Here is a 12,539-nt window from a genome sequence, read left to right as displayed (position 1 = left end):
AAGCAGTTTCATGATTGAAGTAGCAGCAAGAAGAGGCAGTCGCTCCATATATCGTTTGTTAAGCTTAACGCAGGAATGCTTTACAAACATTCAGAGATGGACTTACACACTTGCTTTACTTCTCTCGGGATAACTTTGTCGGAGATGAAATGCCGGGTTGCTAGCGAAGCTCCAAATGCTATCCAGACCACCGACAGGTCCCGCATGCCACAGCTGCTCTATCACGTGATGCATACGTTCTGAGGTGAGTTACGGCGTGTTGCAAGTTTTGTGAGGTGCTTTCGTGATATTTAATGGATCGGATTACATTTTTTATTTTTCTCCGATATCCGATCCAGTAATTTAGGTCAGTATCGGACCGATACCGATACGTAATATCGGATCGGTCCATCTCTAATTATGAATAAGATTTGAATTCAGTTTGTGTTCTGACAAATGTAGCAGCCCTAAAATGTAAGGCCAATTGCTTTTTAATTTATCTTCATATTACCATTTTATCATATTTTGTAAATCATTTTAGTGCTTTATGACATATTTGAATTTCTCTATTTTTTCTCATAAACTGGACTCTGTTTATATGGCTATGCCAGACATAGTCTTTCTAAAACATATTTTTTTATGACATTGTCACGGCTGGCGGAGGGAGCCGTGTGGTGTGGAGGAAAAGGAGGACCCAAAATGCAGCAAACTGATGATACGAGTGACGTTTTATTTACAGGGTGGTAGTGGCAAAAACAGGCAATGAAGCACGAGTAATTACAAACGGAAACCTAAACTGGGAGAAACTAAGTGACAAACCTGGGACCATACAAAGGGGTGCGGGGCAGAGAGACGCAGAGACAGGAACACCATAGACCGCAGATGAATGTAGATTAACGCAGTGATACATGGATGAACGCAGACGAGCCGACAACGAACACAGACCGACACCCACTAAATATACACACACAAGGTAATCAGGTAATCACACACAGGAGGGAAGAACAGCTGAACCTAATACACCCGGGGACCGGAGGAGACAAGCTGAACACAATAACAGACACAGACCTTCAGAACAGAACAGGAAATCCAGAACACGAGCCTTCAAAATAAAACAGGAAACAGACTGATGTACAACACAACACGGGGACATGAACAGAGCACCAAGGACAGACACAGGTAGGGCTGACAATACACCAAACTTCAGGTTAACCCTAAACTAATACAGATCAGAAAAAACGCAAAACGCTGGGTCAACGACCCAGGACCATGACAGACATGGTTTTATGGATGCCGTTTGTTGAATAAAAAGAACAAAACTAAAATTACAAAACATGTATAACTGTCAGATTATATAAAATGGGGTTTGCATTATAGGCTAGTCTAAGAGCCTTTTCTCTGTGTATCCATCACTGCAGTTGCACATGGGCCAAATACTTCAATTTGAGATTTTGAGCTTTTTTATTGCTGAATCTGACTTTAAGTAAGCCATTAAGCCCACAGTTTCTGCTGATTTTCATGGCTTATTTATCTTTACACCATCTTCCTTGATTTTATAATTACCATATTTGCAGCGAAACTGCTTGACAGCTTTTTTCCTGTTGCTGTCCTCTTCATTTCCTATATGTCTCATCCATTCCTACTCTTTTTTTCAGGTCATGGACTGCATTTGCCCTTGTTAAAAGCCCTATTTCACACACAGCCAGCACCTGAGTGGTGGTCGGAAAGTCCATAGTTTAAGTCGGCTGGTGGTCATGAGTGAAGCTGTGGTCTGATGCCAACCCTCACCTCAGCGATGGCCATGGACGGGGAGAACTACCTGCATCCAGAAGGCCCTCAGCTGGACAACAGCTTGTTCTCTGTAACCCCCACTAGCATGGAGGTGTGTTTGCATTTTTATATATAGGCCTATTTGCATAACCTCCATAGTTTTTCTTCTTTTATGTTTCACTTCTTTAATATTTTTCAAAAAGGCAAAATAGATAAATAAAAGAGCATGTGTCACAAAATGCCACACATTTGGAAATGTGTGGCATTTTGCTGCAAATGTAGTTGGATAATCACTTGAATTTTGGTCTGGATCATCTTAACAGATCTAAAAGATTGTGCTTAAATACATAATCAAACAATCACATTTTCTAATGGTGTATTGTGAACAGAAAAGTAAATGATTCCACTAAAAAGTGATGAAAGCAGGCTTCCACCCTTTTCTGCTGTAATGGGATTATGATTGCTAGTCCTGAGAATTTCTTTAAAAAACAAGCAAAAAAAACCCCCACCATACGTGAAACTGAAACTTTCCACCTCTCTAGATTACACTAAGGATGAATGTTATTGAATGCTGTTGAAATCACCGATTATTGGATTGCGCAACTACAGTGAAACATTTTGAAATCATTCCCAGGCATTCTTTGCCATCAGCTGCAGCATTCACTTCTTGGTGGGGTAAAGATGGGATTTATCTAAACAAAGTATTTTGTTTTTAGTATAACACATAGCAAAGTGCTGGTAATAGTATTGACTTATATTAAATTTGGACCAAGAGGAGAGCCTTTCCTGTGTGTTAAAGTCCTAATGCTGCTTTAAGTGATAAGTCTTTTTTTAATCTTTCTTTTTAGAGTTCAATATTTCCCACCCCCACTGCCTGGCCCCTCTCTTCTCACCAGAGTGGATACAGCATACACTGCCCTATGCAGTCTGGAAATCAGTAAGTTACAAGCACAGTTTACAGTATCTTCAAAGTGAATGCTCCATAACAATTACCATATTCAGTAGGGGTGTAGTAGCACATGTATTTCTCTTGAACTGTTCAGAAAGCTGGGTTGGGTATGAAATGCTCTTTTTTTTAATGTTCCCTGGGAGCCTAACAGTTATTGCCAGAAGACTATTTATATCAAGCAAAGTCTACCCAGCACCTTTTGTTGATGTTCTAGCTGTCTTTTTGGGTTTACTAGTTTATCTCAGTTAATTATGAATATGTTTTATTCTTTTTAATGGAAACATTTTTGATATTTGAATGATTTATTTACATTTTCAATGAAAAAAAAAGATATATACTTGACAGTTAGTAGCACTCTAAGCACAGAATGCAGCATCTGAGTGCTGAATGCAGTCTGAAACCAAAGTTCAGACCAAACCCTGAGTTTCAAATGCTGTTACACCCCCAATGTTAAGCATTTAAAACAGGCAGTTTCCTGGTTTCCAAGTTTCACACATGAACTGACAAAATGCACTAGCAGTCTAGGGACTTAAATTATTATAAATTTTTCCTCATGTTGGTGTATTTGATCAATGCATACTTCCCTGAGACAGTGACATCCACATAGCACACAATCACTTCCACACATTTAAATGTGGTCAGTCAGAATGACATTTATATGTGTATCCTACAGCAATACATATAAATATAAAAAGAGCAAAAATTGTGAAATAATTTTTAGAATTGGTCAAATATAGCTAGATAAGTGTATGATGGTGCTTAACCTCCTAAGCATGCATTTTTAATTTCTCTTTGATATTTGGGCATATTATGTAGAGCAAAATTTAGTATTTTGGTCTAGACGACCCAAAATGTGATGTCCTCATATGTGGACGCCAGGTCCTAGGAGGTTAAACTCAGTTATATACGATTTATTATTAATCGGGTAAACTTGAGGGAAACATTTGTATATATTTGATAAATATAAACCTTTAGGATTGAAAGAAAATGGATACACTGGTCCAACCTAACATGAAATTATCATTTAGATGCATGTAAAAGTGTTTCTTTCAGTGGGCACATAACTTTTGAAACCCCCAAAGCTGATTGAATGTTTGTTTTTTACAGCTGATCACATACTCATTCTAACACTCAACGACCAGCTCAGATCACTGGGCAGGTCTTCTTTATCAAATCTCTTTTATTTCCCGTAGTGAGTGGCCCAATGTCAGACCTGCAGGATCTCTCAGTGCTAAATGAACGTTTTCTCCTAAGTTGTGCATGTATAAAGTTAAACTGGAAAAGGGCTGCGTAACGTCTTGTTTTTGTTGGCAGAAAGAACCACAGTCGTTATCACGAACTGCACTCCATGCATTTAGCCACAGCTGTGCACTCAGGAACATTTTGACATTTTAATCTGTTAAAGATCAGGTGCACTTTGTATAAGCACTCTGATATAAAAGGTCATATGTACCGTTTATGTATCTGTGCAGTATGGGTTAGCATTTTTTTCAGCAGAATTGTTTAATTCTATGATACATGCTAAATATTAGAGCAGTCATTATGGTTCTTTCTTGCATCATGAAAACTATCAGGGTCTTAAAAGTGATATCGTCATTAGGCTTTTGCTTTAACCAGTCCAAACTTAAAAACTATGTGCATTAAATCTGAGAATTGAGTGGGCTTGTATACAGTATCTATTTGGTGATTCAGTGGATAGTGACTTGTTATTTTAAAGATGAATTTAGTCATCACCAAGATTGTGTCATATTGAAGATAACTGAAGAAGTGTTTGTTAAAGAAGTGGTGTTTTCTATTGTTATTGCTGCCAGTGCAGTGCGTCTTTGAAAGTTCAAGTGCCAGATGACGTTGAAAGCAGGGTCTGTGGTTTTCAAGTTCACTCAAAGTGGAATTTTCTGACATCAAGTTGCGTTTACAACACTCTTATCTCACTCTCTGTTTTACAATGTACAATACAATCAAATTCACAAGGGGTCTGTGGTTTATTGCAAGATTGGTTTGATTGAATTTCAACTAGTTCTTCAGTACTGTGTTTTGAGGACCCCTCATTTGAGGAAGTCTTTGTGTACTCTCAGTTTTGTTTTAGAGTGAAGTGGCTGACTGGTTTTTAGAAGAACCAAGTCTTTGATCAAGAGATTTAATTCACGTTAATCATTCCTTCTGCAGCACTTCAAAAATTATTCAGTCCTGCTCCTAGTTTATTTAATGGCTCAGTATCACTAAAATAGAAATAGACAAAGAAAAAAAGTAACTAAGAAATGTTAGTGGTTGCTTGATTATTACATTTAATTTTTCTTTCAGATTTGGTGACCAGTTTTAAGTAGTTGCAGCATTCGAGGTTGCTCGGTGTTTGAGTGTGCCTTCACCCTCAACTTGTGGGCGACCACTTTAAATTGCAAAACAATTACACAATTCCCTTTGTGGGAGGCAACAATTGTAGTCCAACTCAGATTGAATGCAGTCACTCTTAACAAATTGGGACGGTTTGAAAATAATTTCCATTGAATTCATTAATGAAGATGAATTCATTAATTGCCTACACATTGCACTCAGCCTGCGCTGATCAGTGCATCTGATGTGCAATGTGTGTGTGTCTCTTTGGAATAGGGAATTTGGCTTACCTGGTTGTATTCTGATGCAAGGTTGTAGAGTTCCTGTCTTCTTTTACAGTTAAATTTACTGTCCTACATTAAGCAATATCACTTCTCCACTGTCTCCGGAGGAATTTCCTTATTTCCATTTCAGATTACTTGGGTTCTGACTGGACTCTTAATGTAAATACTTTCTGTAGTTTCTCTGTAGATGGAGCCAGAATTGCAAAAGATTACAAAAGATTGACGATTTTTTTTTGCCAATTTATCTCAGTTCATTGCTGTATTTCACAAACTGCTGCATGTATTTGCCAGCTTGACCCCTTTCAATCTCAAACTGACTGCAGGCTGGCTCTGTATTATTGCCGTGTTATTGCTGTCTTCCCACACCAAAGTTACTTTGAAGATTGTAACAGTCGCAGTCGTGTCACAGTCGTGGTTCTCTGTCTTTAAAGCAACCATTTCAAAGGCAACAAGAGTTTCCCAAGTTTGAATGTGGCATGAGTAAACAGGACAGAGGACTAAACCTCCAGTTTCTGCATCTCTACATTACCCTGCTAATTTTTGATGTTCAGTGTGGCACGACCCTGTGTGTGTTACTTCTTTTGAAGGATCCTCAGGTTACAGAGCAGGCTGCAGCTAAGTATGATTGACTTGCTCTCCACAGTCAGAATGAAACTGATTGGTGTCGAAAGCCCTCCGCTGTCCACTCACATTGCTACTGGGCACAAGCTGAGAAGTGAATAGCTCACAAGACCCCATTGAGGGAAGAATGTGAATGGACCAGTGCTCTGTTTACACAGATTGATGGACTGGCTGACTGATTCTGCCCCTGCGCAGCAGAAATGATCCTTATAAAGAGTAATAAAAACATCACCTAGATTCTAGTGACAGTTACAGCAGGAGGAAGTTCATTTTAGTATTAGAGCTTACTAAAGCATACATCTCATTATAGTAGCTCTGGAGATGAGTTTTATATGAAATGTGAAGCACTTGAGAATATGTGAATTGTCTGTGATTAATCTGTGTGCTTTGGGTTGTAGAAAAACCAAGGCACTTTCTCACCCATTGGGAATATAATAAAATCCAGAACAATAGGAGTGTGTTTGATTTAGGGCTCTGTTTTGGCACATGCTCAAACAAGCATTTTTGTGTGTGTGTGTGTGGGGGGGGTAAAGGGGGTACTGTAAAGGTTATACGCTCACTTGCACCATTACCTACTTTGTATCTTGGCGATTCGTTATTCACTTAACTTAGTGGAAAGTTGCAGTACAGCATGTACTTTGCAAATGAGGCAGAATATTGCAGTGAGTTTTCCTGATAGGGCTTGCTCTCCACCTGCTTGAAGCAGGTTAACAGCTCAGCAATTCTCTGTTCTGTAATATTGTTCAAGCTGGTTGCCAGCAGAGACATTGAGGTACAGGCATAAGCTACTAGCTGCAATAGAATAGCAAGAATCACCCCGCTAATAATGCTGTATTTCTCAGTTTATCATTATCTGGCCTAAACATGTAGAATTCAATTATAAAGACAAAAAAAGGATAAATTAAGAGTTGTGTGTGAGTTCATAGCTTACCAAATAGAAGGCAACAGGTCATTCTCTCAACTTAAATTGATTATATCTACTGTCCAGCTGCAATTTCACAGAACTACTTCACTGTCTCTTAATTTAATCTATTAATTTATTTACTAATGGAACCAGCTACAAACTCACAGCATAGGTTATATGAGCAAAACACTGACCTGTTAAAATTTACCTTTTTATTAACACACAGTGACAGCAGTCTTACCCTGGTATCTTTATTCAGAAGAACCATGTTTTTTGTCACAGCAGGTTGAAATTTTGGAGGTGGCGGTTTGCATTTGCATGTAAAGCTGTGAAATATGAAATGAACATTAGCAAAAACATTATCTTCTCTTGACAGTTTGTTGCACTGTGGTTTTGATATTTACAACTCTGCATGTCCCAGACAATGAAGAAACTTATTTGTCTGTCCCCACCCTATATCCTGCTGTGTTATTTTTAGTCATATTGGTATCAACATCACTGTATCTGGCACTGGCTGAATATTTGTCTTCTCTAGTTATGTGAAGATGGCACATCATCAAGGCTAAAAATCTAATTCATAAATCCAATTTAAAAAGATCCAAACACTGAAAAATATTTCAGCAGTTGCTGCATAGAGATTACATGGTATGTGTTAGCTTATGCAAAAAAATAAAATAAAATACAGTACGAGTTAAATAATCTGTAGAGAGTCTTTTCGGAGAGACTGTAATTCAGGTGATATTATAGTTATGATTTACAAATTCAATATGTGTCATATGGCCATCTTAAACTTTCTGTTTTTAATAGAGACACTCCCTAAGTGTGTCTGTGCATACGTTTGTGTGTGTGTACCACAGGCAGATTGTGGGTTGCAACTTCGTCATGATCAGCCCATCCAAACAGCATGAGTGACTGATTGATATATTTATCACAGGAAACCAAAGATGAAAAATAAAAAACATAACAACATAACACTTATAGTGCATACTTGTACAGCTTTTAAATAATTTGAGTAATACCATTTGTAAATGTTTGAACTCTCAGTTTTTCACGCATCTTCAAAGCCCTGTTTAGGACGTTAAATACTTTAAATAGACTCTTTACTTTGTTTTAGAGTTAAAGTTAGGTTAAGGTGTAGGTTTAGGGTAGGGTTAGAGTGAGAGTTGACTGTTATTCTTGGTGATAGAACCTGGCGGTTTGAGGTTCAGTAATGCATATATCTTAGTCAGTGTCCTCACAAAGATGTGATTAAAGTGCCCTACACACATACTCACATAGCAGGTAGTCATTGTAAGGGAAAAACTGGAAACTGAGAACCAGTTTTAGAATGAAAAACTCCATTTGATTTTTAAACATAAGTAGAAACTAATTTTCTGCTCAGTTAAATATTTTCAAGTGATTTAATTAACAGTTTATTGCAGGAATAATGGTTAGGTCTGCCCACACAGCTGCTTTTCCTGCTTTACACAACATATCAGCAATGTACAGTTAGAACACCACAGCCTCTTCATGTTTTATGGATTCATTCGTGTAGTGAAAGGATTTTTGATATTTACTCCAAAATTAGCTTTGACCTGCTACCTGTCTTCTCTGCATTATTTAGCATCTTTAGCACAGTACTACCTAGAGTCACACTGGAGTGTTTCCCACTGCCATGAGCCAAAGTTCACTGCGGGAGATAAATTTAGAATAGAAATATAGATTAGACTAGAATTGTCCTTTATTGTCCCTTGTTGGAGAAATTTGCGTGTTCCAGCAGCAAAGTGACAGGCAGATGGAGCATGTATACACTATATTAAAGAATATACAATAAAAAAAAACAAGAAATAAGAGACTGTATAACATAAGAAAAAAGAATACACTACAGTTATTAAAAATAGCATACTCAGATTCAAAGAAATGTGCTTCCGAGTAGGATCCTTTTTTTTTTTTTTTTTTTTTAACATCATTGTAAAGTGCTCATGTTTGCTCACAGTAAACAGTTCATGGCTACTCCTGAATTGGGCAAAATGTGACAAACTTACTTTTATCTACAATCACTTTCAGGTAATCTTAAATGTACATTAAATTCCTGTGTTTATTCACTGTTAGCATAGCTTTAAATATTTATTTATTTATTTATTTTTATTTCAGGATTAATTTCCAAAGTTACTGCAAGTTCCGCACCTCCATAGGAGTTTGCTTTAAGGATGATGCCTTAATCCTGAAGGTGTCAGCACTATAGTGAACCACTTTGAAGCTGAAACACATTCTAATGTTTAAAGTAAAGAGCGTAGAAAATGACTATAGACTTTTGTACAGTCATTGTTTGAAATGCACATCAGGTCTGATCCTTTAAAGACCCTAATTATGAACTTCTCAATAAGTAAGGGGCACAGGATGCCAGGAAGTAATTTATCTGAAAACCTAATAATAAACATAATTCTAGCAAACTTGTAAAATCGCAGTAATTGAAAGACAGTTGAGATAACTGCACACTAGAACAGAAAACCAAGGTGTGCGGAAAAGCAAAGTTATAGATATTATTATCTATGCACAGCTTCAGGCTATGCATGATGAGATAAACAGTAAGTCATTCAGCTACTTTAGCTGAGAGACCCTCACTGGCTTTGTGTTATTGGAAGGCAGCTTATGCTGTCCTGCCAAGACTTCTGTTGTAATAATATCACACTCATATCACTGTTTGCTAAGGGGATTTCCAGTGTGGATGGTTGTTACTATTCGCGGTGTTTTCTGAGAACTAATCACGTTCTTTACCTTTTTTTTCTCATTTATATTTATCGCCATGATTAATCTTGTCTTTTTCCATTGTGTAGGCAAACTACTTGTTCTCACACTAACTCCCCATCTACTTGATTGAGGAAAAATAAGTTTAACAAAGACCTCATTGTTGTCTTGTTTTGTTTTTTTAAGTTAACCTACTTATTAGAGGTGGGAATCACCATACATCCCACGATACGATATTATCACAATACTTAACGCACGATACGATATTATTGCAATTTTTTAAAATATTTTGCGATATTCAGATTCTGTACATAAAGGTAAACTTTATCAATATTCATTTTCTCTAATATCAAAGTCTCGCACTCAGTCTTTCTCTCATTTCAGTCAGTTTTGTTGTTGACAAACTGAACGGTTTGTATTACAGTCTAGTCCAACTTAACTGAATGCAACCATCTGGTACAATTATAGCTATTCTGCACTATGCAATATGAAAACTATGCAGCCCCTTCAGCAACTGAAGAATTTGAAAGTAAATTAAAACAAAATATAATTTTATATTAAATAAAAAAGTTTTAAACTTAATTAAAATAAAACATGTCTTAAATTAAAATAAGTAAACTGTCATGTTTATTGCTGCCAAAAAATGTTAAACACATTTGGACAGTGAAGGAATGTCAGGATTCTTTCTCAGAAAAAGGACCAACATGCTCTGAAGTCAGAGCACAAAAACCCTTTTGTAACAAAATATCGATTTCTGCTGTCCCTGTATCGATACATTATTAGTGAACAAAATATCACGATACTACACAGTATCGATTTTTTCCCCCACCCCTACTACTTATCAGCCAGACGCCCCTTTCATCCGCAAAAATTCAAACGAAAAATCGATGGCTGCATAAGTAACCAAGTGAGAGAATTGGTTATATAAAACAATAACCAAGATAAAGATAACATATTCTCAGCAAATACTGAATGTGTGACCATGTACAATCTCAAATATTGAATATTTGGCAACATGTCATTTTGTTGTTCATTAATAAATGAACAATTTTCAGCTATTTATTAATAAGTGACTTTATGTGTGTATATATATATATATATATATATATATATATATATATATATATATATATATATATATATATATATATATGTATGTATATATATATATATATATATATGTATGTATATATATATATATATATATATATATATATATATATATATATATATATATATATATATATATATATGTATATATATATATATATATATATATATATATATATATGTATATATATATATATATGTGTATATATATATATATGTATATATATGTATATATATGTATATATATGTATATATTGTACTATTCTTAGTTAGCGTATTGTCTGTCTTGTTAATGTTTGTTTATAATGGAGCACTGTAACAAAAAAATAATTCCCCCAGGGATCAATAAAGTATTTTGATTCTGATTCTGATTGAAATCAGAGGAACCATGTTTCCATAGTTTGGTTTCCTTACACTGGATTAGGACTGCCCTTTCATCCCCTTGATGTATTTTGACCTTAAATCAATCAGGCCTGCTGATCTAATCCTTTGAATAGATTTGGACGTTTCCAATCCTTCAGTTCTGAGCCCTGGAACATGATTGGGTGAGACGAATATGGGATGGTCCTTTTATAGTTCCACCTTTACAAGGGTTTAGTTTTGCTTTCATTTTGACTGTGCTTTTACCACTCATAGACGAGTAAGCTTGTTGCGTTATGATGACTTGTACTCAGGAAGAAACTGAAAATATCGCAGGAGTTCTATTGGACAGTTTCAGATATTAGCACAGTAGACAAAGTGAAGGTTGTTATTCGGGAGAAATGGATCTTTGAAACGGGTAGGAGCTGCTCTTATTCTCTGTACTTAGACTTTCTGTTGATAGCTCTCGCTTACCCTCTGGGTTTTTCTAATCTTGTCTATCTCTGCCTGTCTGTCCCGAGATACATGTTTAGCTTGTTTCTTTTAATCCCTGGTGCCTGTTTTTTGTTATTATTTATTTACTAAGACAAAGATTTCAAGAGTTACAAGAGACTAGATTGGGCTTAAAACTAGCTTGAAAATGCCATAAGGGAACAAACTGAAAGTGTTCCGCCTTCACCTGTTAGGCGTGTGTGGAATTTAAAAAAAAAAGTTTTGTAACACAGTATTATAACTTTAGACCATTAACTTTTAGTTAGACAATACTAAATAACAAACAGCACCCGGCACGCTTGTCTTGGAGTACTTTGGTGTACTACTTAAATGTCAGCTTCACATGTCTGCTACTTACTGTACAGGTATAAAAGCCTGTGAACTTTGGCAGCTTTAAGGTGTTTGTAGCTGAATGAGTATAAACCTTGTTATTATTTGAAAAAGCTATGTGTAACAGTTAAACAGACTAAACTTTGTCTTTCTTTCTAGGCAGTACCACTTAAACGGCAGAGCTTTCACCAACATTCCAGATATGCCAGTGGATATATACCCGGGAATCTCTGACATGGACTTTCCCGGCCTCAACTTCTCTAGGAATGGAGAGTTTACCCAGGTTGGTTTTTATTTAGCACTTGTACATGCTGACCTACAGATGGTCTCACCGGAACAGTTTTTATTTCACAAGTCTTTGGAAATCTACTGAAGAAAGGGTGGACATTTTTTCCAAAAGATGTTCCCTCATTTGCTGGATTTGTGATGATATTGGAATGGCTTCAAGAATCGGGATGAAGATAGTCTTATAAATACAGAAAGATGTATTTGTCTTGCAGTTTTGTTTTGAGTTTTTTCGTTTATTTGTTTTGTCTACCACTCTCATTTACTTGCTCATCATAGGGAAGGATAATACCTCCCACTCACCCCTTTCATCTTGCCTTTCATGTGTATTAAGTTGAGCCTTAATTTACCGTAGAGAAACCTTATTAAAGCCTGATGTTGTCTAGACGACTGCAGC

At 36.4% G+C, this 12,539-nt stretch overlaps 1 protein-coding gene across 6 annotated transcripts in view; it reads left to right on the top strand.

Moving 5' to 3' along the window:
* The window catches only part of sbno2b (strawberry notch homolog 2b), a 63,461-nt gene that overhangs the window by 15,673 nt on the left and 35,249 nt on the right, over positions 1–12,539 (top strand). For 4 of the 6 annotated variants that reach the window (XM_080877766.1, XM_080877762.1, XM_080877765.1 and 1 more), the window contains exons 2-4: positions 1,635–1,861; positions 2,598–2,686; positions 12,017–12,140. In XM_080877766.1, coding sequence (XP_080733892.1) covers positions 1,754–1,861; positions 2,598–2,686; positions 12,017–12,140 — 321 coding nt within the window. In that variant the 5' untranslated portion in view covers positions 1,635–1,753. Of the gene's footprint in view, positions 1–644; positions 1,159–1,634; positions 1,862–2,597; positions 2,687–11,326; positions 11,454–12,016; positions 12,141–12,539 lie in introns of those variants that run through there. The other 2 variants (XM_080877764.1, XM_080877768.1) reach the window with 2 other exon arrangements.

This window comes from Rhamphochromis sp. 'chilingali' (genome assembly GCF_963969265.1).
Source record: "Rhamphochromis sp. 'chilingali' genome assembly, chromosome: 3".
In the NCBI taxonomy this organism is placed as follows: Eukaryota; Metazoa; Chordata; class Actinopteri; order Cichliformes; family Cichlidae; genus Rhamphochromis; species Rhamphochromis sp. 'chilingali'.
Note: the sequence above shows the minus strand (reverse complement) of the source record. Positions and strands in the feature narration are given on the sequence as shown.